This window comes from Cibotium barometz, chromosome 59 (genome assembly GCF_041138505.1).
Source record: "Cibotium barometz isolate CiBa-2024 chromosome 59, ASM4113850v1, whole genome shotgun sequence".
Classification (NCBI taxonomy): domain Eukaryota; kingdom Viridiplantae; phylum Streptophyta; class Polypodiopsida; order Cyatheales; family Cibotiaceae; genus Cibotium; species Cibotium barometz.
This window is the reverse complement of record NC_141104.1, coordinates 5,915,001-5,942,849: the sequence shown is the minus strand read 5'-3', so window position 1 is coordinate 5,942,849 and position 27,849 is coordinate 5,915,001. Positions and strand designations below refer to the sequence as shown.

General features: G+C 42.5%; 1 protein-coding gene, 1 long non-coding RNA gene and 1 pseudogene across 4 annotated transcripts; 2 read left to right on the top strand and 1 right to left on the bottom strand.

Moving 5' to 3' along the window:
• The first annotated feature begins 4,830 nt into the window (after nt 1-4,830).
• On the top strand, nt 4,831-6,272 carry LOC147605416 (uncharacterized; annotated as a pseudogene).
• Nucleotides 6,273-13,482: 7,210 nt separating this feature from the next.
• LOC147605414 (leucine-rich repeat receptor protein kinase HPCA1-like) lies at nt 13,483-22,242 on the bottom strand. The gene is made up of 19 exons (XM_086793333.1): nt 21,573-22,242; nt 19,717-19,840; nt 19,475-19,546; nt 19,257-19,331; nt 18,990-19,061; nt 18,757-18,900; nt 18,600-18,674; nt 18,447-18,518; nt 18,260-18,328; nt 18,090-18,161; nt 17,874-17,948; nt 17,624-17,695; nt 17,375-17,503; nt 16,824-17,281; nt 16,540-16,695; nt 15,575-15,714; nt 15,267-15,480; nt 14,751-14,995; nt 13,483-14,595 (listed from the first exon to the last, which is right to left on the bottom strand). Exons 1-19 carry the CDS (start codon nt 21,661-21,663, stop codon nt 14,170-14,172), a joined length of 2,781 nt encoding a protein of 926 aa, XP_086649459.1. The 5' UTR covers nt 21,664-22,242; the 3' UTR covers nt 13,483-14,169.
• On the top strand, nt 18,532-20,132 carry LOC147605415 (uncharacterized). Of its 3 annotated transcripts, XR_015265151.1 has the most exons (4): nt 18,532-19,053; nt 19,203-19,318; nt 19,516-19,659; nt 19,740-20,132. It is a non-coding gene; the product is annotated as an uncharacterized LOC147605415 (long non-coding RNA). The 3 variants fall into 3 exon arrangements; XR_015265152.1 differs by having other exon boundaries at nt 19,203-19,639; XR_015265150.1 differs by having other exon boundaries at nt 19,203-19,659.
• Nucleotides 22,243-27,849: the final 5,607 nt, after the last annotated feature.

Sequence of the window (27,849 nt, the reverse complement as noted above, 5' to 3'; positions counted from 1 at the left end):
GATGAGGTCATTGAAGTGATCGACATGAAGACTCTCTCGGTTGTTGCCAATAGAGTCCATGAAGGGGGTCTCTACAAGATCACCAACTTTTCTTCCCAGATTCCTTGCACTGACTCACGTATTCATCAGCTTTTCTCCCCCTTTGTAACACACGGAAGCTCTGGGGTGGTCACATCGTGTTGGGCGGATAAGCGAGATTTAATGTGTCTTCTGTTTTTGGGTGAGCAAATCAGTGCACGAAGTAGCGTGGGTGGGTGTGCAACCGTCATATTTTGATGTGCGATGATGATCGCCCGTCCATAGTTTCATTTAATTAAATGGAAACAATTTTAATGTAAATAGCCAAGGTCTTCTTTCAGCCCTAAACACTCCTAGAAACATGCTGATGCAAAACGCAGATAAGAGAGAGAGTAGAGAGAGAGAGATGTGATGGGAATTCAGTATATTGCTATACTACAAAAAGGTACTTGTCTACAGCCATAGGCTGCCTTGAAGAAAAGGTGATAACACCCAAAATTCTGTCCCCCTATGGGACTTCGAATGACCCAATCCCTAGAGGATTGAATGAAAACAACTATGGGCACACTTTGCCTTTTATAGTATTCTTGAGCAAAGCTTTGCTTCATGTCCAACCTTCTGCTCCTTGTGTCCCAACTCTGGTTCTCATGCTCTTTTTCTGGTTGCCTTCCTCTGGATTAGCCTTGAGAAGGTACATGGCATTTATCATGCACATGACACCCTTGATGGCTTTGGTTTCTAAGGCAGATACTTCTCTGTGGCATTCTCGCTTTGGTCATGTACCCATTGTTACCTTACATAAGTTCCATTCTCAGCAGGTTGTCAGCGGACTACCTCAGCTCAGGTCTCTTTCACACATTTTCTCATCCTGCATGATGGGCAAGCATCATCGAGATGCGTTTCCAGAGGAAGCCACTCATCGAGCAACCCAAAGACTGGAGCTTATACATGCAGATCTTGTTGGACCCATGGAGGTTGAGGTCTCTTGGAGGGGCTCGATATTTTCTTCTTCTTGTGGATGATTTCACTCGCAAAGTTTGGGTATGTTTTCTGGCTTGCAAGTTAGATGCTTTTGCCAATTTTAGGACTTGGATCGCGATGGTGGAAAATTTGCTGGCAGTACAGTTTTTTTTCTCTGGACTAATAATGGTGGTAAATTTATACATTGATAACTTCCTTGCATCAAAGGGCATTCACCGACAGACCATAGTTCCTTACACTCCTTAACAGAATGGAGTTGAGGAAGAGAAGAACCGGACCATAAAAGAGATGGCTCGTTCTTTGTTGCATCATGCAGGTCTCCCTCGTTGGGGTGAAGCTTTGGCTACCTCAGTTTATCTGTCATGGCCCTGTGAAAATGGAACAGCACAAGTGTGGGCATGGTGGTTGCTGAGCAAAAATATTAAATGATTCACATTTGGGGTGCCCGGACAGAGAGAATGATGTATGGACATCTCCAAGTGTGAAGGGGGGAACTAGAACATTAATGTTTTAATGTTTTACATGGGTTGCCCCTAGGCCTTAGTGGCCCCTAGGGAACTTTAATGTTTATTAAAGTTGGGGCCCTAGGACATTTTTGGAGAGAGGCCACTCCACTTTTGGAGTTGCATGCCTCTCATCTCTCTCTCTCTAGCTTTTTGGGAGGCGTGTAACCTACGTGCAAGCTCTCAAGCGTGGAGAAGAGAAGGCTGGTCGACTGCATAGAGCTGGGAACCGCTGATTTCTGTGTGAAAACAGGCCGTACAGCACTGTGGAAACTGCCCGTACAGAGCTGTACGACAGCAGTTACTGCTGCAGGCTTAGGCGGCGGTTGTGGAGCAGGTACAGACCTGTACGTATTGTTGCAGGCGCAGACTAGTCCAGCAGGTACACACACGTGCAACTTGTACTACTACAGTACTGTCTAGACAGTTGCAGGCGCAGAACTGTCCAACAGGTACACACACGTGCAGGGTGCACTGCTGCAGTTCTGTCCAGCTAGTACAGACAGAGCCGTACAGTATTGTACAGCTGCAGGCGGCGCCTCACTTGGTACAGTCAGCGCATCATCAGAGAGCTGCAGGTACAACACTGAGGCGGCTGCAGGGAGGAAGGTACAGATAGGTACACACACGTGTTGTGCATGCAGATTCGTACAGTCAAGTGCACACGTGTGGAGCAGAGTTGTTGAAACAAGCGACTGCAAGTACAGATTGGTACAGTCACTTCCTCCGGTGCAAATCCACGAGCTGATTTTGGTAAGCTCTGAACTCGTCCATCTATCTTTCTTTCCATTGGCTTATGTCTGCTGCAGAGTCGTGCTATCTGGCCCCTTGTGAGAGGAGGGGTATGGCAGATTGAAAGGGTGGAGACAGAGATTGGACAGTGGATGTATGATTATGCTGAATTGTGAAACCATGTACATGGGATATGCCAGATGTGTGCTCAAGGCTGCCCTGTTGAATGGTCTTGGCTGATCAGAGGGAAACACAGAGTGTTGCTTTTGTGGGACACAGATCTGTGTGTGACTCCTCTGTGCTAAGAGGTCTTGTGGGCTGCCAGATTGGACATACAGGTGTATTCTCCTGGCTGGTTTTGTTGTATCCATGCATATTCATAGGTGAATATGTACATGAGAATATTTCTTTTAGATGCAAAAAATGGTGGGAATTACTCTTTTGGAATAACATAAAAACAATCTCTCTTTTCCACAAAATTTTGGAAAAATTTTCCATAACCTCCTTTGTATGGCTGACCATTTCTCATTTTTGATCATTCTATTTTAACTTAAATTAGATTCATGGAACTCTAATCTACACAATTTTCTAAAATTCAAGAGAGTAAACAATAAGAAGAGTTTAATTAATCCCTTAGTTAATCTTTCTAGGATTAAGAAAGTCTGGAATGTAAAGAAGAGAAGGGGGTGGCCTTTTCATCAAGGCATAGCATTTGAATTTAATTCAATTAACTGCAAAACATAAAAATTAAGAAAACCATAGATTCTTCATTAAACAAGTAGGAAAATCAGCTTACATGGAGCTTGTAAGCTCTCCTTTAGCTTGAGGACTCAGTTTTACATCTTTTTGAAATTGAATAAAGAAATACCGAAAGGGGCGCCAAGCTTTGGGGCCAACAGGTATCGTTCTCTTTTCAGGTTTGGGGCACTCTAGCTCCAATCACATTTGTTTTTATATCTGGACTGCAAGTGGAAGGGTGACTGCTAGTCTACCGCACTTTGGTTTCTACTAGAGGCCGGTTTCATTATATGATTAACCGCTCTCTCACAAAAGCGGTTGAGGGGATGACCCCATAGGAGGCTTTTACAGGACACAAGCCTTCTGTTTCTCATCTATGTGTTTTCAGTTGTGTTGCTTATGTGCATTTCCCAAATCAAAAGAGGACCACACTCGCATCAAAGTCAAAGATCCAACAGGTATCGCTTCTAGGATCCGGAGGTTGATGACATCATCATTTTTTGTGATGCTCGGTTTGATGAGAGCTTGTTTGGCATTGAATTCTCTCCACCTGATGCATCTACAGATTTTCGGGATGATCAATTCCCGGTGGATGTTAGTGATCTTATACCTCTTCCACATCCAGCTCCTGCTGCTGCTGCTGCTGCTGCTGCAACTCCAGTGCCAGCTGTTCCTTTACAGCCACCAGTTCCTGTTGCACCAGCTTCTAAAGCTCCCAGTCCCTCTACGAGCCTTGCTTTGACTCCGGGATTACCCCCACCAGTGCTTACTTCATCACCTCTCCTAGCAACATCAGTTGAGTCCTCTGCTGCTGCAACTGGATCTTCTTCTTCTTCACGCTTTGAGAGGAAGGCTGGCCTACCTCGGTGGGTTCAACAACTCTTTAGAGATTCTAGTCTCACTGATGCACAACTCCATAACCATATCCATAGTTTTTTTTGTACGCGTTGGCTTGGAATTCCGTACGTCCGTCCATGTCGGAAATCTTTTTCCGTACAGTGCCCTAAAATTTGGGGCTTTTAATTTTTTTTTTCGGGTTTTGGGTTGCCAATTTGACGTGCGTGCTGCTCGAGGACGTTGCGCTGCGTCGCTGCTGTACACGACCTTTTTGAGGCCCCCAAGCAAAGCAAACTTCAAAGCAAGCACTTAAGTGGCTAAGCCTTAAGGTAAGAAAATTCGCAAGTTGAAGCCCACGACTATAGCCTGTAGGCTGGCCGCTGCACAGTGCATATTTTGCCCACCTTTTTTCTACCTGCGCCCCCCCCCCCCTTTATAGCCTACGCCCCCCTTTTTTCTGCGTGCGCCCCCCCTTCCCCCTCTCATGAGTCTTGAAAGTTTCAACCTTGTGTCACGTGTGTGTGTGTGTGTGTGTGTGTGTGCACTTACCAGTGGGCCATGGCCACTGTGTGTACGGTTTGAACTTTGTCAAGTGTGTGCCTTCTCCCTGATCCCTCTTCATACTTCAAGACTCAAGTTTGTTCAATTTTGTACCCAGTGTTGGCCTCTTCAACCTCTAATGAAGCTATGTCTAAATCACCCTTTTTACAGATGGGCCGATCCAAGCGTCCAGAGTGGCAATATGTGACCCAAGTGAAGACCCTTGGGAAAGGGCAATTCACTTGTAAATGCATATTGCCCTCATCAATGGGATGGAGGCCCGCTACGCATTCGGGCACACATGTTGGGCTTGGTTGGCCATGGTGTGGGGCCTTGTGCAAATGTATCAGAAGAGGTTAAAGATGTTTGCAGGAGGTTGCATGCAGACAATCGTAGCAGTGTTCATGGTTGAGAGGCTTTTGTGGATGCTTTGGTGGATGATTTGGGTGGAGATGTATCTCAGGGTGCAGGGTCCGCATCAATGGGCACACAGGGAAGTACACAAGTCAGTGGTAGTGCAAATGTTGGGTTATCATGTAAGAAGAGAAAGATGTCTAAAGGGAAGGGGGATTTGGCAAATGCATGGAATGTACAAGCATGAAAGCAAGCAACCATTGCAATGCGCAGATTCTTTTATGCGGAGGACATTCCCCATTGGAAAGTGAGGAGTTCTTACTTGTTGGAGATGGTGAAGGCAATTGGACATGCTGGTCCTTATGTGCCTCCATCTTACCATTGCTTGCGCACCACTAAGTTAGTGGATGAGGTCAAATGCATTGATCATGAGATCATGGGTGTGTGCGAGAAATGGAAAAAATATGGATGCACCATTGTTTTTGATGGATGGTCAGACGCTAGGCGCAGGCCTATCATAAATTTTCTTGCATGCTCCACTCATGACACTGTATTCTTGAAATCTGTGGACACATCTGGGGAGTTTATTTTCCAACATTCAAAGCAGATTATCATTGAGGTTGGCCCAGCAAATGTTGTGCAGGTATGCATGGATAACGCATCGAATTGCGTTCGGACTGGGAAATTGGTTGAACAGGAGTGGCTAACCATTTTCTACACTAGATGTGCATGCCATTGCTTGGACCTCTTGTTTGAGAACATTGGCAAAATTTCTTGGGTTGCGAAAGTTCTAAACCAAGAAACTCAAGTGGTCACTTTTGTCACAAGGAAGTCCACAATGTTGGCATTATTTAGAAAACTCAGCAAGGACTTGGTGAAGCCTTTTGCAACTTGGTTTGCATACTTTTATATTATGTTGGTTACTCTCTTGGATGAGAGATGTATGCAGGGTGTGCGCAAGCTGATGATTGATGATAAATTTGTAAAAATAAAGGCATCAAAGACCCCTCAGGCAATTGAGGTGTCAGACATTGTTTTCTCTGCATCTTTTTGCAAGAGGCAAGAACCATTGTCAAGATATGCGCTCCCATTTTGAAGATTCTCCACTTGGCTGACAGGGAAGGAGCCACCATGGGCCTCATGTATGAGCTTACAGATTGTATGTTAGAGCAAGTGCAAAACATGCAAGGCATTGAGGCCAATAAGATGAAAGAGATCGAGAACCTATGCATTTGTAGATGGGAAATGATGCACACACCATTACATGTTGTGGACTATATCTTGCACCTTGTATGGAAAGTAAAAGAGTAAGATAGTGACTCAGAGGTGCATGATGGATGGATGACATTGTTGGAGAAATACACTAAGGGTGATTTGGCCTTGCAAGGAGATCTCATTGATGAGTTGGACAAGTATAAGCAAGAAAGTGACACATTTGCTCGTCCCATTGCAAAAGATGAGAAAAGAATGCAAGAGGGTGTGAAATGGTGGCATTTGGGGCTTGCACACCCAAATTACAAGCTCTTGCACTTAGGGTGCTTTCTCAAGGCACATGTGCCTCCCATGTGAAAGAAATTGGAGCACATTTTCTCTCATTCGTACTAAGAGAAGAAACAGGCTTCTCATATGGAGAAGCTTGTTTTCATACGCACAAACTTGAGGCTCATCTCCAAGATCAAAGAAAGAGACTATGAGAGACTGGAGATCACATTGGAAATGCTTAACAAAGAAAAAGATGAGGAGCGCTTGATTGCCTTGCAAGATTTGCAAGAGGCTATTGCAGAGGCAGATGAGGCTTTGGAGCCTCTTTCGATTGCTCCACCCTCTACAGATGGCCAGCCATCCTCTAGCCATGTTGGGACATCATGCTCAGTTGCTAACGAGGCTTATGAGTTTGATAATGAGGAGGAGGAGTTTGCAAATGAGGATGAGGAGTCCATTGATCATGCTGAGGATGAGGGGAGCTTTGATGAGGCTTAGGGCTACTTAGTATTCTTCCACTCTCTACTTATGTTTTGTCCACTTCCTACCTATGTTTTTCCTCACTGCTCAGGAGTCAGTCTACAGGTTTTGAGGCTTGCCCACTGAGCAGTGAGCACTTCATCATCCATGTTTTTGCTTGCTTCCACTCATGTTTTATTTAGTTTCTTGAGGCTTGGACCTCCTCATGTTTTATTTAGTTTCTTGAGGCTTTGTCCAGAGCCTACAGGTGACAGGTTTTGGCATTTGCCCACTCCACGCTCCCTACTTATGTAACATGTTACATCATTGATCATACATGTAATATAAAGTCCGGAGTTTGGATTCTGGCTCTACATCATTTATGTTTTTTCTAATCCCAAAATCTTTGCAATTTCAAGTTTCTTTGGTTTTTAATGTCATATGTAGCATGTTCTTCCTTAAATTTAGGGTGTCGTATGGTATCCGACGTATGGAATTTCTTGGGAGTCTGAACCGTACTTTTTCCGTACTTCCATACCCGTATGCGTTTAAGAAGGCGAAGATCAGTCATCTCAAATGTCGTTGAAAGCTTGGACTGAACCTGTGTGACCAACTCAGTATCTAAGCCAGAAAGGATGAGATCATCAACATACAAAACAATGACACAAATATCCCCATCAGAAAGAAGCACATAGAGATTGCTGTTAGTATATGCCCTCTCAAAGCCAAGAGATAAGAGGAAGGCATCAATCTTTTGATACCAAGCACGGGGTGCCTGTTTGAGACCATTAAGAGCCTTCTGCAGAAGATAAATATGGGTGTCCTGTCCTTGAATCACAAAACTAGGAGGCTACTCCACATAAACTTCCTCCTCTAAATCTCCATTCAGAAAAGCGGATTTGACATCCATCTAGAACATGGGCCATCTGAAGTGTGCAACTAGAGCCAAAACAATCCTGATGGTGGTATACCTAGCTGTAGGAGCAAATGTCTCATCAAAGTCTTCACCTACCTTCTGAGCATATCCTCGAGTAATAAGGCAACCTTTGTAGTTATCCAAAGTACCATCTGCATGAAACTTGACTTTGAAAATCCATTTCACACCAATCACACGACGATGTAAAGGCCGTGGCACCAAAGACCAAGTGTGATTCCTCTCAATAGAGGACATCTCTGCTTCCATGGCTTGCCACCACTACAGCTGTGAAAGAGCCTCCTCTGGACTCTCAGGCTCATCGATCTCCTGGAGAGAACTCGTTAGAGCATAATTCACTGTGATGAGATGTGGAAGCTCGAGATGAATGACGAGGTCCAAGGGTGGTGGAAGAGATCTGGTCATAGTTGGGGTTGGAGGTTTGGCAGAAAGATGACTGTATCTTCATTTCTCAACAGAAGTATGTGAAGAAGCTGCTCTCACTCTATGGGTTGTTAGATTGTACACCTCTCTCTTGTCCCATGGATCCCAATGCCAAGTTATCCAAGGAAGATGATACACCCTTGGTGGATTCCAGAGAGTACCGACAGATTGTTGGCTCATTGCTTTACCTTGCCAACACCCGTCCAGATATCTCCTATGCTATGAGTGTTCTCAGCCAGTTCTCATCAGCCACTCGAAGGTCTCATTGGCAGGCACCCTTGAGAGTTCTTCGTTATCTTCGAGGTACTTCAGATTATGGCATCACCTATTCTAGTGGTGCTGACTTGGTTGGTTTCACAGATTCTGATTGGGCAGGTTGCATTGATACTCGGAGGTCTACATCTAGATATTGCTTTATGCTTAGTACAGGATTGGTTTCTTGGAAGTCTTAAAAGCAAAGTTCTATTTCTACTTCTTCCACCGAGGCTGAGTATAAATCCTACCTTCTCTCCTTGACTGAGGCACTTTGGATTCATCAAATTTTGGAGCATTTGTGTTGTGCCGACACTTCCCTAGTTATCATTTTCTCGGATTCTTAGAGTGCTATTGCTCTAGCTCAGAATCCTGTGATACGGGGACTATCCAAGCATATTGAGGTGCATTATCATTTTGTACGTGACTGCATCGAGTTGGGATTTCTTCGGCTGTCCTAATGTTCTACCAAGGACAATGTAGCTGATCTCTTTACCAAACCACTTCCGAGAGCTACTTTGGAGGTGTTACTTCAGCGTGCTGGTATTGGACCGCCACTCTGGCGCACTGAAGAGAAGGTGTTGGAATATATTACTCTAGAGGTCTACATCACCTTTTTTCATGCTTGTATTGGTCATTTTATGAGACCCTGCATTGGCATATTTAGTAGATATTATTTGGGATTTTTCTACCATTTTTTAGGCATTTTATAACATTTTATGCTACTGGTGTCACCATTTGGCCACCCAATTGGTCCACCCGTGCTTTCTCATCATGTATGTACATTGGACTGGTGTCCATGGCAGTTGTATATGCCGGGGATTGATGCCACTCGTGTGATATTGTGGACTTGGCTTTCCGCCACAAAGCACCTGCCTGCCACCTACACTGGACAACTCACCACCTCTCTCCTCCTCCTCTCTCTAGAGATTGGCGCCTCCTTCATGAAGGCTGTTGGGTTGTATTTTCTGCACATTCTCCTTCTCAACTCCATTTCCAAGCTTGCTAAGGTGATTTTCAAGCTTCCAAGAGTGATTCCGGATGCTAATCACTCTCCTACACACTCCCAATGACTGAAATTCAGCAAAACAGCTCTCTTTATTGCTGTAATTTATGGTCTTTTTGCTGAAAACCCTAATTTCAGCCCTCCTTTCTCAAGTTGAACCATAGGGGAAGCTTTCCCAAGGTTCCTTTCATCCTCTTGAAGACTTTTGTCGCGAAGAATTGTGATCAATTGAAGATCTCTTCACTCCAAGGACTTCCATCGCGAAGACTTCCGCTGTCATCGACTCTACTTGCAATTGGTAAGCTTTAATGCTTAAATATGGAAGCAAGTGGCAGGAGGGAGGAACCAGATTACAAGATCACATACCCTGTGTAGTGTTCTCTTGTCCTACGTGCTCTCTTGCAGATTGTTGCTACCGTGTGTTGGTGGAACAATAGAGAGCAGATGGTAGGGAACATGGGCACTTGAGAGGGTAGTGTGGATTGCAAGTCTACAACGACAACCACTTGTTTGCAATACTGTATTCATATGCATTGGTATGGAAATCCGGTCAGAAATGCCCATGACACTATGTACTTGATTCTCCCAAGATCAATATACTTTATTTGAGGGAGGGGTCGGCCGTTCCGGCTCATTGTGTGTCTCTTGTCAATTCAGTAATTTACTTCTTGTATTTGAGCAAGTGTCCATCAAATCTTAGTGTATTTAAGTGTATTGATTAGCATTGTGTTCAACCAAGTTACAACTGGACAGCTGTCGGCGTGCTACAATTTGCCGACCAGCTCTCTGGAGAGATATACAAAGGTTCTCACCCTTCCCCTCACTTTTCATCTCATTCTTGCATATATGCTAGAGGTAATGTTGGTTGTAGCAACAGTCTCTTATGCTTGTAAGCACTGTTACTCTCCATCTCTCCTCTTGGATTAAATTCTGTTTTGTGAAAGATTTCGTTGTTTGTATAAGTGCTACATGATATGGGAGTACAAGCTCTAGACAAGGCTTTTTGGCAAGTGACTCTTGGTAGTAGACTTGAAGAAATGGCCCAACCTACAAATAACACAATCACAAGGCCTGAGCCATCATCGATGGTTAGTTGGACGAACCAACTATAAACTCTAGAAGTCAAGTTATCCATTTTGGACTCTTATGAGTTGTGAGAGATCGTGATTAGGTCGGAACAAACTCTGAATCTGGCAGATGGAACCAACTACACACTCTAAAAGTTCACGTTGAGGTCTCTTTTGGACTCTTATGAGTCGTGGTAGGGGACAGTTTGTGCTTTGGGCCTACAACCTGTGATGCTCTTTCTTTCATCCGGTCACAAAATCAAACAATTCTATACAAAGTTCAAGGACCCAAGCATTCACGAAGTCGTTTGGCTGGACGAGGATTTCTTCCAGAGTACCCCCAGTTATTGGCAAACTACTTAGAGGCCATGCAACTACCGCCAAGCTAAGGAGGGAATGTCACATGCACCATGCAATGAGGTGCAGTGTGATACACTAGCTCATCAATAGTGCTATACTTATACAGATGTTTAGCACCTTTAAAGGAAGATTTGTCGTATGCCGTGACCCCATTGTGAGCCCTAGTCCATGTCAGGCACGAGCTATGAAGGTCAGTCTCCCAGCTTTAGATGTGAGGGTCAGTCACTTAACCCACTTGGAGAACAAGCATTTAGGTCATCTGAGGTTAGGCATGGTAAAAGTCAGCTCTTTAAATTCATATATAGAACATGGTACAACATTTAGTCATCTTGGCACATGGGCTAGCCTATTGGCCAGCCTACATGCCATGACAAGACATGGGCTTATGGGCTAGGCCATCGGCCAGCCCATGGGAGAGCCCTAGATACCAGTTGGCAGCCTGTATGAGGATAGGAACCTGTCGGCCAGTTGGGACGGCAGTTCGCCAGCATCAGAAGATGCCACAGTAGCCAGAATCTCACATATGATCAAGCGCAGCATTTAATGCTGGAAAAAGCAGGTTGTGAGTTTCTGTAACAGGCCGACAGACTGTTGTCTCCACCAACCAGCAGCCTAAACCCATATAAAATTAGGCCCTCATTCCATTGCATAAATTCATCTCATAAATCAGCGTTCTCTCAGAGAACACAGTGCAGATATGTGTTTGAAGACTTTGGTCTTTGCAAGCATAATTCACAGCCAAGCACTTAGTGCTTCAGTCCCAAGGCAGCCCCCAAAGTTTGCTTCAGCAGTAAGCCTTCAGTAGTGCATCTCCCTCAATAGATCTGGGTGTACATAAGGCTATCCGAAGTGGCTTCAAAGTTGGCTTCATACCGCTTGATGGTTCAGCAGACTTCTGATCTACAACGTCCTTGCTCCATCAGTCAAGTCTCAATAAGTTCTCTGCATTGTAACAGTTCTCCAAAGTAATATAAGCAAATACTCCTACTTGCAAGGGGGCCCTTCAATGGGTAAATTGGGACCAAATCTGGTGTTGTCTCTTCTTCTTCTTCTTCTTCTTCTTCTTCTTCTTCTTCTCTCTCTCTCTCTCTCTCTCTCTCTCTCTCTCTCTCTCTCCCTCCTGTGTATAAAAGATTGCTTCATGCTCGCTTCATAAAGGTATAAAGAATGTCTTGCTGTGTGTTACACGATCAAGCCAGTTGCATGTTACCGGGACTTCATGGTAGGGTTCCTTAGGTTAGAGAATGAAATACTTGCTTATGGTTGTGGATTGGTATTAAAGAGCTATTAGTTATTCCACACAAAGCAGATGCTGATTCTAAGGAGGTACTTAGGCTCTTTGATCACCATGCTTGAATGCTACCATTAAGAATACCAGATGGTTAGGGAGGATTACCAGCTGTTGGTGGAGCATGCCATTAATGATCCAGTTCAAGCGTCTACCCTCTGGACTTCTTATGAGGTAGTCCAAGGTCATGCCAATGAATTCTCACATGTAGAAGCCTTAATCATACATTACTAAGTTAGCTATGCAATTGGTGAGATACAAACACGGAGAGAAGAGAAGAGAGAGATACACTAGACACCCAATTGGGTCCCAAAACCCACTGAATGAAACCCACCTTTCAATATATTTGTGTGTATAATGTTGTAGTAGAGATTCTTGACCTTGTCTCCTTCCTTTCCTTGATGACCTTGTCTCCTTCTTTTCCTTGATGACTTTGTCATGTGGTATATAGACTGACCAATAGCCAGTCTTGCTACTATTGTCGTCTAGGTCCTAGATGTGTCTTGGATGCTCCCACTGAAGCTGTGTGGACTTTCTCCTTGGTGACTAGCCAAACATGTCCCTGGACTAGGGCACACAATGAGCCATATTGCTCATCACTATCCAAAACTCACATATAATAGCACCCAAGTGTGGGGTGCATGTGACATGATTACTCCATTGAATAAATTTCTATGAAGCTTCCACAAGCCACTACGGAGTGGACCAGGCGTGGTCAAAAGTACAGAATTTTGGAAAGCCCAAGTGAAACAAGTGAGGGAAATCTAACTTGGATAGAAGGATGTTGATGTTTTATAAAACGTGGAGGTGAGAAACCACACTGCAGGAGCAAGAGGTGGCTAATGGGTGGTTCTGCCCAAATCGGTTGAGCAGCCCTTAACAAGACCGATCTGGCCAGCCAACACTGGTTTGCGTGCACCTACTCTTGGGCGGTGATGACGTGAGTGGAAGTGTAATAGCATGTAATCTATGCTATGCATGATGAAGTTGATGATTTGAAGCTTTGTGTTTAGACTCTCATGGATGACAAAAGCCCACAAGTCACAGCCAATGAGGTGATGGCCCAAGTGGTGAAGGTGTCAGCCCAGGACCAGGAGGTCCTGGGTTCAAAACCCCAAGGTGCTTCCTTGGCAGCAGCATTGCCTAGGGTGGATAAAAAGCACCTATGGGTGGTGGAAAACGGTTACTATGGGAGAATCTTGAGCCTTAAGGAAAACAATGGAAAAAAAACCCCACAAGTCGCAACAAGAGAACCTTGGGCTCTGAAAGCTGCTCATGACTTTTCTTGAAAGGAATGTGTGAGTGCCATGGGAAGGTGGGTGAGTACTGCATAGTAGTTTTCATGATACAGGCAGTGAGGAAGACCTAGAGAAGACGGAGATCCCAGACGTAGCCAAGTTCCAAACCGTAGGGATCCAACATTCCAGTTGTTTGCATAAATGGGTTTGTTACTGTGCTTGATATGTGTGGACTCCTGCAGTTCAGATCCAAGGATGACAAAATTAGAATTCTTTGAGAGTCGCATAGCATTAGGAGTAGAGCTTACTATGGACATTTGACTCATAGATACATACAATCCAGGTCACCCTTACTTCCTTCCCCACAAAAGGTCCAGGCCTGGGGGAAATGAATGCCTTCTCACCAGCCACATGTAGACGCAACAAGAAATCCGCAGTAATGGAATTGTGCATGACCTGTGAATGTATGTACGGTTACATTGTACTCAATGCTGTTTACTAATGTGTAATATCCTATACCAGATCATTGAAGTACACAAGTTTTATCAATATGATTCACACTTTACAGTCATCATCTCCTTCTCGGAAATGCAAAGAAATGGTGCGTGTTGAATACTTGATGCTTGGCAAATCTGCTCAAGCAGAGCAGAGCACAATGAAGTTCTTTGGATAGCTTTTGAGGTTCATGTGTATTGGCAGTGTGTAAGGCTTGCATGTAAGAGAGGCAGGCAGGTACACATCCTTTTGGCTTTTTAATGGCCTTTGCTGAAAATGGTTTGCCTTTAAAAGAAAGGGGGCTACAAGTGCTGGCAGGGTTTCAGTGTGTAGGCCTGGCTATGCGATGGAAAGCTCCACCTTCTCCATTGGCCATAGAAAGGAGCATGCCAGGTGAAGGAAAGTGAAGAGGCCAATGCTTTACTTGGGTTCAATGACAACAGACACTCCATAGCCACCACTTTACTGAAAGGAAGATTCCATATCTTTGGGAAATTTGGGCTTCTGGTTCTCATGGTCACTGAAATTGTAGGCACCATTGGTTTTTTTGGTCCCTTCTTCGGAGTGCGTCACCAGCATCTCCAGCTCTTTTGTAACCTGTTTCATGGTCGGGCGTGAAGCTGCAGCTTCCTCGACGCAACGAAGGGCGACATCCAAGAACACTTTTAGGTCAGCAGTAGGGCAGTCCACCAGATGTCTGTCAAGAAGGCACTGAAGAGAAGGTAATCCGCCTTTCTGTAATGCATGTCGAACCTCACGTACAATGAATTTCCCATGCTCTATAGGTTGCTTTGAAGTGAGGAGCTCCAGCAGAACTATCCCAAAACTGTAAACATCACTCTTTTCCGTAAGCCGCTGACTGGTGTAGTATTCTGGATCAAGATATCCCTGTTCAACGCACCATCAAAATGTCACTTGCAGATGCATATTGGAACCAGGTGTTTTTATTGTACAAATGCACATAGACACATCCTTTGAAAGGGTTTCTTTAAAGAAGGCAACAAGATTCTTTTGAAACATGGGTTTTTGCTTGCAGGTCCTACCAGAGTTCCCTTGACTTGGGTAGATATGTGGCCTTTTCCAGTACCCTCGTCGTCTGGCACAAGCTTTGATAGGCCGAAGTCCCCTACCTTTGCAACAAGTTTCTCATCTAGAAGTATATTGCTAGACTTGACATCTCTATGGATAATTGGTGGATCTGCTTCCGTGTGCAAGTATGCGAGTCCACGCGCTGAACCAACGGCAACTCCAAGTCTCCTGTGCCAGTCCATCTTTATGTTTGTGTGACCTGCCCAACCACATGGCTTTTAGAATATTACTAGTGGCATGACCCATCTCCGACAGGCAAGAGTATTCTTGCATGCATAAAAACACAGACTCGTCCTCGGGGGAGAGAAGAGATAGACCTTATATTTGAAGCCCATTTTGGGCTTCATGGGACTCAACTTGGCTACCTATATATGAACACACCATGCTTGCCATATATATTCACGTAGGTGTGTTCAAAAGAGGCAACCAAACTCCAGGACAGACACATGTTTGATCAGAATAACACTTACCAGACAACGAGTCGCGTAGAGTACCGTTAGGCATATATTCATAGACGAGCATTTGCTCTTCAAAACAAAACCCCAGAAGACCAACAAGATTCTTATGATGAACCCGTGATAAGAGCTCAATCTCATTCTTGAATTCTGCTGCTCCTTGATGAGAACTTGCTTGTGCCTTCTTTATTGCAACTTGCTCACCTGAAGGTAGAACACCTTTGTAAACCTGAAAGGATTTCAAATGAATTTTTAGGTTGCCTTCTTTTGGCCAGATGCTCTAGCAGACTCTTATCAGATGAGAAATCACAACTACTGGGTACCTTTCCATAGCCGCCTGCACCTATCTCATTGCCTTTACTGAAGTTGTCGGTGGCCTTTTTTACTTCAGATAGACTGAATAGCCGAGCACCTTTAACTTTTGGTGCACCACCTTTGTCCTCCCCAGCAGTCATCCAAGAAGCTGAAATTCGGGAAGAAACAGGTAAAGATAATCGATTAGTGCATGTAGGTATGCACTGCAGTCATCTATAAGCATTCCAAAAAGACACTCTACTAATACCTGTGAAGAGACGACACCTCTGCTACACTTATGAGTATAGATGAATGTACAATGCATTGGTGAGCAAGAGAAGCTGCACCATCTGCAAATATTTGCGCTACACTTCACTTGAGAAGAGACGAAGATGGTTGAATGTGCTAACTCTCTCCTAAGGTTAGGAAATTCCCCATAGTGGGGTAAAGGCATCCAAAAGAGGAGGCTAAGGTGAAGAGCTAGGGTTTAGCTAAATACATACAGGATAGTCTATATAAGTTAAACCCAGAACTCACTGCACTTTGTGTTGGAGAATGCACAGGCGGAAGCAGAAAATGAACAAGAGAGAGTAGAGAGCTTGTGGAGAAGATCACCTTTTATATTAGCATGAAGGCTTTACAATGGCAATTAGCCAGCAAGAGATGTTGAACTTGTGCAAAGGAATGGATGAATAAAGTGTACAATGGGAGGCTCTAGGCCAGAAGCTGGCCGGCTGCATGATGAAGCTGGCTGACTGGCCCAAGACCAATAATCATGAGAAAAATAGGTAAAATCCCATAAGATAGGTACTGGCCAAATACACTGAGATGCACTAATTCTAACACTTTGGTCTCTTATCCTATAGTTCTTATGCCTATGTAAGAAGACACTTGAAATGGTCACAACCATTTGATATTTATGAGCTCGTAGAGGAGATCTAGACTACTGCTATGGACAGCCAACTTAGTATATATAGTATAGTGGTCCACATACCAAAAGGCTTGCTTATTTGTTCTGCCTTATCAGCTCTCTTTTTTTGCATGAGAGCATAGCCACCAATACTTAGAATAACAGCTGCCAAGGTTGCTACTCCAATGCCAACACCAATCTTGGCACCTCCACTCAAAGTGGTTTTTTTTGCAGTAGTTCCTGCAATTTAATAGCATCACACAAAAAAAATCACGCATATTTGACTCCAAGGATACCTAATAATACTCCGTAAGTCCATTTGAATCATACATAGAGGCTAGAGGTATCCACATAGGGAGTTTGCATACCAGGAGGAGAATAGGGACCAAAAGGCAGGTACTCATATGGTCCTACAGAAGGAAAAAGGATCGCCTTGCTACTGAGAAGAGTAGTGATCAGATTAGCTTCACTGACATCCCAATCCTCAGCATTGTTCGGATAAATGGAGATATTTGCAACGACTTCGGAGACTGTTGAAATGGAGACTTGGGCTTGGCTTGTAACAAGTGGGATGTTTTTCGTAAAGCCAGACTGCAAGGTTGGGATAACTCTAGAGTCCAATGTGACCTTCAAGGCAATGAAAATAAGGACACCGCTGACAGGGTAGCTACAGAGGCAGCTTCCAGGTGCGGCTGTGGGATTGGATCCTGTTCCCTGTGAACACCCACATGCTGAAGGCTGCATTGAGGAAGCGGTTGTTGCAGTTGGATTGCAAGCATTGTTAGGCTGATTAGGATTCTCTTCACAGATGAGGTTCCCTTTTAAGCTGTGTACACACACACACAAAAGATATGGTCACATATTTTTCATGCACTAAAGTGATAAGTTAAATGTACAAAGATAAGGTCCAAAGAGGTACTTCAAGGTTCCAGAAAAGCTGCCATCATGGAGTCCAGTTATGCGGTTTTGCTCAAGGTCGACTTCGGCGAGATTTGGGCCTGCATTCTGAAGGTCAAGTGTGCCATTTAAACTGTTGTATCCGAGCAACCTGCTAATATATGCTCATAGTTAGTAGCTAGAATATTAAACCCATCAAGACAATCATGCAATAAAACATCAAAGATGGCATGCTACTCATAGTGACATTATACTTTTTTTAAATCCTTACACTGAAGTAAGATTTGAAGGAGAGAAGACATCTGCAGGGATGGCACCCTCGAGATTACCAGCTTCCATCCCTCTGAAAGAAACTAAAGAGCTTAGGGAGCACCCAAAAGAGCAAGGCGAAATTTCGAAACCCCATAATGTGTGTACACAAATGCACAAGCACATGCTGGGTGTACATGCATACATATCTACACTCAGTGTCCTGAGGATTTGATTAAGTCACAGAGGTGATTTGAATTTCTTTAACTTACAGGTATTGCAGGTTGGGGAGGCTAGAAAACCATGAAGGTATTGGACTGGGTGCGAAGTGATTATAACCTAAATCCCTGTCATTAGAGGAAAGAAAAATGTAACAAATTTTGTGACCTAAATTCCTGTCATTAGAGGAAAGAAAAATGTAACAAATTTTGTGTAACGATGACAAGCAGCAAGAGTTTTTTGCAACCCTTTTGATGCCATGCACTTACAGAATTTGCAAATTGGCAAGGTCTGTGAGGTTGGGTACGGCGGCACCATTGATATCATTGTGGTCTATTTGCCTGCATTGCATATGAAAACTTTTGAATAATGATCTAGTTATCCAACTAAAGCAAGAGTTTGGCATGAAGTTATTACTCTTGTGATGATGTGAACCTACATTGCAGTCATGGTTGTGAGCTCTGTCAGACTGTCTGGTATGCTGGTAAAGCCATTGAAGTCAAGTCGCCTGTGGCTCAACCGCAACCAGGACCAGGCAATTCACATGAAATTTTCAGATTTCAAGAAAACAAAGGGTGAAAAACTGCCATAGAAATGCTGGAGAATCAAAAGCCTTTTCCACCTACAAGATATCCAGATGAGTTAAATTCCCCACATCCGCAGGTATTGGACCTTCAAGAGAGTTGTTATTCAGCAACCTGCTAACAAATCAAACCCCAAGTTAAAGAGCTGCTGTATCTGTCAAGGGTTTCAAAAGGCAATTTGGAGAGAGCACATACAAGTGTATTATTGCCATTTGAGAGTTGAAGGTGCCCTCTGGGATAGTCCCTGTGAAGTTGTTGACTTGCAAATGGCTACGTGGTGGTATTACATTGATAGCATTAGCAATTATCATTGAAAGAAATGATTCAAGCATTAACCATCTTAAAAACTTACACATGCTTTGTTTTGGTGAGCTTGCTTAATGTTGATGGAAGGTTTCCACTGAGCTGGTTGCTTGATATGTCAAACCAAAACAGCTGTGAGAGCTGGCCGATGGTGGTTGGGATTGGTCCCGTAAAATAGTTATGGTTTAATGCCCTGGCAAAGCAATTCAGGCAAGAGCAAAGTGTGAATCAAGAAGGCCAGTGGAAGGTATTTTACCATTCAATTGCAGTATTTGCCCTTACAGGTATGTCAAGCCTGTGAGGTTTCCCAAATCCGGAGGTATCGTACCGTAAAAGCCACAGTACTGTAAGAACCTGTAACCAAGCCCCATTTTTCAGTTTTGCATGGTAAAAAATTGCACTAAAGATAGTAAGCAGTTGGAGTTATGGTTGATATATGTGTAGTACATAAAAGATAATTCTATACCCATGATATTTATCTTATGTTGCATGCAGAATAGCATTCACTGTTTGATGTCTTGATTAGCATGCTCTAATTGAGGCACTTACAGTTGTGATAGATTTGCAAGGAGAAATAACTCTGCTGGGAGCGTGCCAGTCAAGTTTCCATTGTAAGACAAGTCACTACATTTGCACAAAAGTTAGCAACTTTAAGGTTGTTAACAGTGTTGAGAGAGAGAGAGAGAGAGAGAGAGAGAGAGAGAGTTTTCCACAGTTCAATTATGTTCTGCACTGATGGCATTGTGGTGGAGGGGAATAGCACTCACAGAACTTGTAAGTTGATGAGGTTCGCGATCTCTGCGGGCAGGATTCCCATGATCTCCATCGATGGAAGGGCTCTGCAAATGGTTCAAAAAGTCATGACTTGAACATGGTGAAGTACTCTTTTATCTCAAGTACCACAGAGGGTTTAAGAATGCACTAGTTCAGAGGTGATCATCTGCTTGCAAAGGTGAAGTGTTCAAGTTTGGCTGCCAAAAATATTTATGTGGATGATGAGGGTGCTCACAGCTTGACAACTTTTGTTTTCAGTGGATCACATGTGACGCCTGTCCACCCGTTCTCGCAGGGGTCCCCGCTCCAAGAGAAGAAAGTAGGGGACCATGCGGCTTGCAGAGCTTTGAGTGCATCCACTACAAAAATCCATTTTGAAATCAGCCTCCAATACATGAGAAAGAGAGGTGGCAATCTTAATTTGAGACCAGCAAAATGATGATGAAGCAAACACTTGTAAGACCCCATTTTCAGCCAACTTTGAGGTCAGCAGAGATGGAGTTAAACGAGCAGAAATCTCCATTTGAAAAAGCATGTTGATACGTGCAAATATTGGTTCTGCTAGCCAACTAATATTGGCTCAATCAATATAATTTTGGAATAACTTAACACTATTTTGCATGAGTCAATAGTTTTGAATTGTTTGTGAAAGTTTCTGCCTGATGTGGCTACCTAATTTTAAACATCTTCTTATGTACCCTCTTACAACATGATAAACTAGAGTTGAAGTTTGTTTGCTGAGCCATACATGTCCTCTTGCACACCATTAATAAGGGGTTTCCCCCAGCTGCCATGCTAGATGCCAAGTGAAGTTGGCCAAGGGTTTTTGTAATTGTGCTGAGTCTGGCATAGTTACCAATTCCCTTCAAAATCTGGTTATCGAGTGATCATAATGCTTGATTTTTGCAGTGAGAGTGGCAATCCATTGCCCATTTTTTAATATGAAACATAAGGTGAATCTATATGCATTTGTATAAGGACACTTACCATAGAGCTCTCCTTGAGCTCTATGCATAAGGTAGAGCCCTTATGCAAATGCATTGAGCTCTAGACATTTGCATTAAGGGCTCTACCTTATGCATATAAGTCTCTTTGATCTCTATGCATAAGGTAGAACCCTTATGCAATTACATAGATCTCTTACAAATGAAGCTCTCGTGCATGTGAAAAAAGAAACGACTTCAATGTGACTTCCAAAGCTTAATGTCCCTTTCAGTAGCCATTGCCAACAACTATTTATCCGTTTGTATCCATCTATGCACGTTTTAAAAAAAATTGAAGTTTTGATTTTTTTAAAACCAAATCCCTAAGACAAAGTTGGGGCCATGGAGGACCAGAAAACAAAGATGATTCAAGACCAATAAAACTGTGAAGTTAAAAAAGTAGAAAATTTAATTTTGAGCTCAACAGAAATGAAGAAACTTATATGTGTCCACTATCTTCATACCGCCCTCTTTTAGCATGTAGTGTAGGAAGTTGTGAAAGATTAGATTTGGCTAAACCTATCAGTTTCATATCTATTATATTAAGCAGAGGTTTTCCCCTTGCCACACGTCACTCTTTCTAGCATCTACTCTAAAACCATCTCCTCTCCTCTAAAACTTATATGCGTCCACTATCTTCATACCACCCTCTTTTAGCATGTAGTGTAGGAAGTTGTGAAAGATTAGATTTGGCTAAACCTGTCAGTTTCATATCTATTCTATTAAGCAGAGGTTTTCCCCTTGCCACACGTCACTCTCTCTAGCATCTCCTCTCCTCCTCTAACCATCTGGCAGCAGTGTACAAAGGGGCAGATTGTGCACCGGTTGCAGCAGTGCCGTAGCAACGTGCAGGTGTAGAACTAGTCTTGTTTTACTTTACTGATGGTGGAGGAAGCCTGATACTGATGGTGGAGGAAGCCTGAAAGGCAACCTTTATCAAATTTGATTTCTCTCAAATCTCATTTTAGCTAACATTAACCTTAACTGGATAAAAATAACCTTAGCCCGTTCATCTCAAATCTTGTTTGACTGATGGTGGAGGAAGGATTTTGATTTATCTTCCTGTAGCCTAAAGCTTTTAATTTTCCTTGCTTGTACTGGAGCTTACCATCTTGTGTATTGGTGATTGCAGAGGAGGGCAATGCCAACCCCAACAGTAGCCAGATGAGTGAGATGAGAGCAATTGAAGGGAGCCTCATGGTGGGCGCCCAATTATCACTGCCAGCTTTCTGGCTCACCTCCTTGAATTGCTTTTTGCTTTTTGCCTCTCTCTTTTTTTCTCCCTTCACTGCTTTTGCATTTGCCGCCAAAACGCCCTGATCATGTTTTGCAGCCCAGATTTCTTCATAATCAAGGGAGCTTCATAATGGGCGCCCAGTTAAATCGCCCAAAACGTGTGCTGGGCTCCCACTTTTCAGTGCTAATTGCTTTGTGGGTTGCTTCCTGAATTGCTTTTTGCTTTTTCAGATTAGCTTGCGCATTTGCTGATTTGCAATCTAGCAACTAATGACATGATTAGCTATCAGCTGGCGATGGTTATGAAGCTAGCCTCTTTGCCAGCAGCTAATGATGACCTAACAAGGCAATTGATTTGAATCTAGCGTCTTTGTCAGCAGCTAATGATGACCCAACAAGCCAATTGATTTGCTAATTATGATTAGCTATCAGGTGGCGATGGTTATGAAGGGCGGACGAAGATAAGCCAATTGCTAATTAAGTCATTAGCTGGCGACGATCAACGTCCACAAAGAGCGCATGGATATGAAAGAGTGTGGTACTCTGAGGGCGGAGGCTACCGATGGGAGGAAGAAATGGGCCGGCAAAACAATCAAAAAAGGAGAAAAAAACAAATCACAAGACATCAAAGGCATCGCCCATCAAAGGCCGGCGAAGCACAAGGCCAATGGGAAAAAAAAAGCACCGTTTGCTTTCTATGGAAACACAGGGCCTCTCTCCTGTCTCCATTTGTCAACCTCAGCATATCTCCATCTCATAATGCGTGTGAAGAGTTTTGTCGCTCATCTTACGGAGATACATGCCATCCACCATTAATAATAATGAGTGTGAAGATTTTTGTCACTCATCTTAGGGAGTACATGCCATCCACCATTCATCTTAGGGAGCACATGCCATCCACCATTCATCTTAGGGAATAAAGGCCATCCATCAAAGATAATTTATCATTCGTTTGAGAGGAACACAATTGTAGCGAATCAACCATATATACCAAGCCTTAGAATGTGTAGACAAAGAGCCTTTATAATTTAAAGGCTCTTAGAGATGTTCACTTGAATGTGGCATTAGGCTTGTGTTGGTGTAGTTCAAAATGTCCTTAAGATTGGTAATTGAGTATTAGATAAGTTGGTGGCATGTGTAAACCAATACTTTTTTTGTTGGATATGGCAAGCTAGTGTGTATAGCTACACGATTCTATAGAAGTTGATAATTCATAGCCTTGATAAGAAGACCATTTTTACAAACAATTGAAATCTCAATTCTTATAAGGTCCATTTTAGTTTGGAGGTTGGTGTGGTTTCTCTTCAAGCTAGAGAGCTAAATGTGGCAAGATGGCATGCATGTATGCTTCATTTTGAGGACAAAGATGGTGGGTTCATGATTCTAAGGAAGAGTGGAGACCCACAACTACAACAAACTAAGCATGAATACTATTATGTCAAGGAGTGGGAGATCCCCTGTATGGTCATGCCATGCACAACAATTTCTCAAGGGTTTAGTAATAAGTTCATAAGTCCATTAGAGTGTAGAAGCCTAAAACAAGGATTGAGAAACTATGAAAATTTGAGATTTTAATTTTAGTACGTCAAAGTTACAAGTAGGTTTTGAACTCTATAAGCTTGTATAGAGTTACAACTAGGTATTGAACTCCTGTTAGATTTTAGTACACCAAAGTTACAACTAGGTTTTGAACTCCGATTTTCAATGTATAATATAGTACATTTTAAAAATTGCATATTTCTTTGGATACAAACAAAATCTAAACTTGGGATATAGATACAACATTAGTGTCTATAGCTATGTACACAAATAAGTCCAACGAGTGTTTATAACTAGGTACACAAATAAGTCCAAAATCTAAAGTTGATTTATACATACAACGTTAGTTTTTATAAATAAGTCCAAAATCTAAAGTTGGGATTTACATACAACATTAGTGTCTATAAATAAGTCCAAAATCTAAAGCTGGGATATACATGTACACAAATAAGTCCAACTAACATAAGAATTTTTAAGAGGAATAAATGCAACCGGACCTTTAATTTTCTTGAAGAGAATAATCAAAAGACTCATAAAAATTATATCAAATGTCAAAACAATTACTTGAATTAAATTGAAAATTAAAGCACATATCAAAACATAGAGCAAGAGAAAGAAATACATCACCATCAACACAAGGCAACACAAGACTGGGTGCAATCTTCCCCCCCAACGTGAGTGGCTTCTTCTCGTGTGGGTATTTTTTTATATATTCCCAAAAGTAGGCTTTCAGCCAAAAATAAAGTATACATCCATATTTGGACTTTGCCATTTAATTAGCCTTTGTCCTCAATTTTAGCCTTGGTTCTCAATTAACCTTTGTCCTCAATTTTAGCCTTGGTCCTCAATTAACCTTTGTCCTCAAACCTTCTAAGGTTTGCACAATTTTTCTAATGCAATAATCTAACTTGTGCACATATGCACATTACAAAATAAATCAACTAATGCTCGTACGCACACTATACAATAAATTGACGCATGCACACACACACATCACACTGATGTTAAAATAATATCAAATGCCATAATACAGCCACAAAATATTGTGAGATCGGTCCACACGCCATGACTCAATCCACCATCCGTGCGACACCTAAATCGGTACCCTCGCACTGTGCAACACCTAAATCGGTACCCTTGCACACCTCATCACCTAAACTCATAAACATAAACCACGTCAGTAGTAACAATCAATTGACATCACATCAATCAATCCTAACGTGTTCATGAGAAATAGGCATCATAAAAAATATATAAATTTAAATGACCATGATTATTATTCGTCAAATAACATGGGTCATAACGATAAATTCTTTCATGATAGACAAATCCTTTGTGCAAAAATATGAAAAGTTTCTTTTTGTATGGGACCAAATCTCTAACAAAAAAACTATAAAAAAACTCCATCTCATAAAAAACAAGAATATTTGTTTTGCAAGAGCATGTAATAACCATTTTAACAATAACAAAAAAAGTTGTGTGAAATAAAAAAGCACCAGTAAAGAGCTATGTGCCTTGGAAGATAGAACAAGGAAAGTCATTTGAACTTTGGTAGACATTACTTGTTATAGCCTAGGTTGCAAGAGGGAGTGGGTGAGTTAGAGAGAAAACCTAGAGAGAGAGAGAGAGAGAGAGAGAGAGAGAGAGAGAGAGAAGAAATAAGGTTATACTAAATGAAATCTCATCATAGATGGATAAAGAAAAGGAAACATAAACTAAAACTAAAAGCTAAGATCTCAAACCCTAAGATTATACAAGATGAACAATCTAGATCCTACTATGCCAAGTATAGGGTAGAAGGTAGAATATCCTACTACACAAGATACATGAGATTATAAAAGATGTAAAATCTAGATCCTACTACACCAGGTCATGGATGAAAAGAAAAAGCAACAGTAAACTAAAACTGAAAACTGAAAGCTAAGATCTTAAACTCTAAGATTATACAAGATGAAAAATCTAGATCCTACTATGCCAGGTACAATATGCTACTATGTAAGATCCATGAGATTATAAAAGATGTAAAATCTAGATTCTACCATGCCAAGTCATGGATGAAAAAAGAAAAACCAATAGTAAGCCAAAACTAAAAAAGTCAAAGCTAAGATCTCAGACTTCGAGATTATACAAGATAAACAATGTAGATCATACTATGCCAGGTCATGGATGAAAAAAGAAAAACCCATAATTAGCTAAAACTAAAAAGTGAAAGCTAAGATCTCAGACTCTTGAGATTATACAAGATAAAAAATGCAAATCCTATCATGCCAAGTATGGGTACAATAAGTGATGGGATATGAGCGAGCTAAATAAATCAACTATGTATGCCAGGCAAGGGCCCATCTGGGATGTCCATCATGGGTGACTAAAGAAGGCTAGAGATATCAATACTCTGTTGTGAGAGGATGAGGCCGCCCGATGGGGCAGGCCCAGATCTCGTGAATTGAGGGTTAATGAGCTCAGGGTGGGTGGGGTCCAACAGGATGAGGGAGTCTAGCTCTCTAAAGTGTGCATACCCAATCTGATGTGACGCTCATGGGATCGCTTGAGGGGGCATTGTTGTATAGGCTCCCATATCCCACTATGGTGGGCCTCCCTATCCACCCCTCCTCTAGGCTAGAAAAATTGGTGATGGCAAGCCGAGAGGAAGACTGTTGGGGGTGAGGATTTTTGAGTGGTAACTCTCTATGTCCAGCAAACTCTGATATGGGTACTCCATGATCAGGATAAGGATCCAAATCCCACTCCCTCTCTTAATAGGTAGTGAAATCTTCCTCTCATCTCATAGTAGACTAGGCACTAGCAACAACAGACATAGTGCTCCTTCGACTCAACCCCCATCTAAAGACAAAGTCTACATGTCCTATCCTGTTTGGGTAACTGCTCAACTTTACCATTTCTCTATCCTTAATCCATGGAATGATACCCTAAGTTGGCTAATGACTATCCTCATAGCGTGGGGACATGAAGACATCAAGATAACATGGTATTTGTATGATATCATTTGTTTGTGAATCTCAAGAAATCATTTCTCTAGTACTACATAGGACATGAAGACATTGAGATAACATGAAACCATCTGTTGTGAATCTTATGAAATAATCTCTATAGTACTACATCTCCATCAGGTAATGGGCCTACTGGAGTGATCCATGTGTTACGTGTGTATAGTCCTAGTAGATTGTATCAAATCACCCAGTTCATGTCCTCATGTGTAAGCCTAATGTATGGGGAATCTTGATTATATTGAAATGAAGGGAGTTGGTCCACATGTAGTTCATGTGCCTAAAACCAAGTGATTATTGTGTCATACCACCAGGATGAATGCTCTCCTTTGGCTACTATCTATTGTGATGAGACTGTAGTGCAAGTCAAGGGAGTTGAAGTGGATCCATCTCCCTCACCCTCTTTATATAAGTGTTTGTCTAGAATAGGGCCTCCATTAACATAGGAGCCACAACGAGGCCACAACAAACTCTGCCTAGATGATCTAGTGGGGGACATGTGGTTTGTTGTGTATCATCCATGATAATACCATGATTTGATGATGATCTATGCATTGCCAATCTATCGGGGATAAATTTGTGCTTATAAGGGACCTTCGTTACATAAGTGCCAGTGTGACTAGGGTTTCAAAAAGCTCAATCTTCATCCTCAACTCCTAAAAATGCGCATGGAAACACCGCCTCTCCAATAGGCTAGAGCTACATATCCTCTAGTGAATCTATCCTCCACTACGTGTCTCATAGAGAAGCACAGACTAGTGAAGGTAGCTCCAAGATAGACATATGAGTGCACCACCTCAATCCTACTACCCATGTAAATCATCTTCATACAATGTGTAAGTTGGTAGGAGGTGTGGAATACCATAACCTTGGTTTTCTCAAGGTTGAATGAGAGCTCCCTTTTTGTGTGCAAAAATCTAGTAAAGCATCTAATTGCTTTTGTAGCCCCTCCTTAAAAGCTATGGAAGGTTATGGTATTCCACACCTCTTATCCAGTTGCTGCAAGCTATACCAAGATAGACATATGAGTACACAACCTCTATCTTTTTATCCATGAGAGTGATCTATGTATGGCCTAGTAGGAGGTGTGCAATACTATTCGGGCATCTCACCCGACCAATAATTGATTGTACTGATAGCCCATGTCAGACGAGACCTAGAGATGTCATAGGAGACGGGCCCAAGGCAACCGAGAGGCACTATATCAAAAGCTTTGTGGAAGTCCATAAAGAAGCATTATAGTCAGTGGCCATCTACCTTGGCATGCTCGATGATAGTCCAAAGCATGTATATGTGATCCATCATGGAGAAGGTCCTCCTGAATCTTGCCTACCCTAGTGCCCTATATCCCTCTCATGTACTGAGCTCAAACTCAAGTATAGATCTATAAAGCTTGCCCAAGATATGGTCGATCATGATGATTAAGTAGTTATTAGGATCCATGAGGTCTCCCATATAGTGTGTTATGGATAGGTGAAATAGTGTGATAATGGCCAGGTGGGGGAAAAGTTGGGGGGAAATCCCTCTAAGAGGACCCTATTAAACATATGGGCAAGGAAGGGTGATAGGCTATCTTTTTCATAAGTGAGATGCTCAACCATAAGC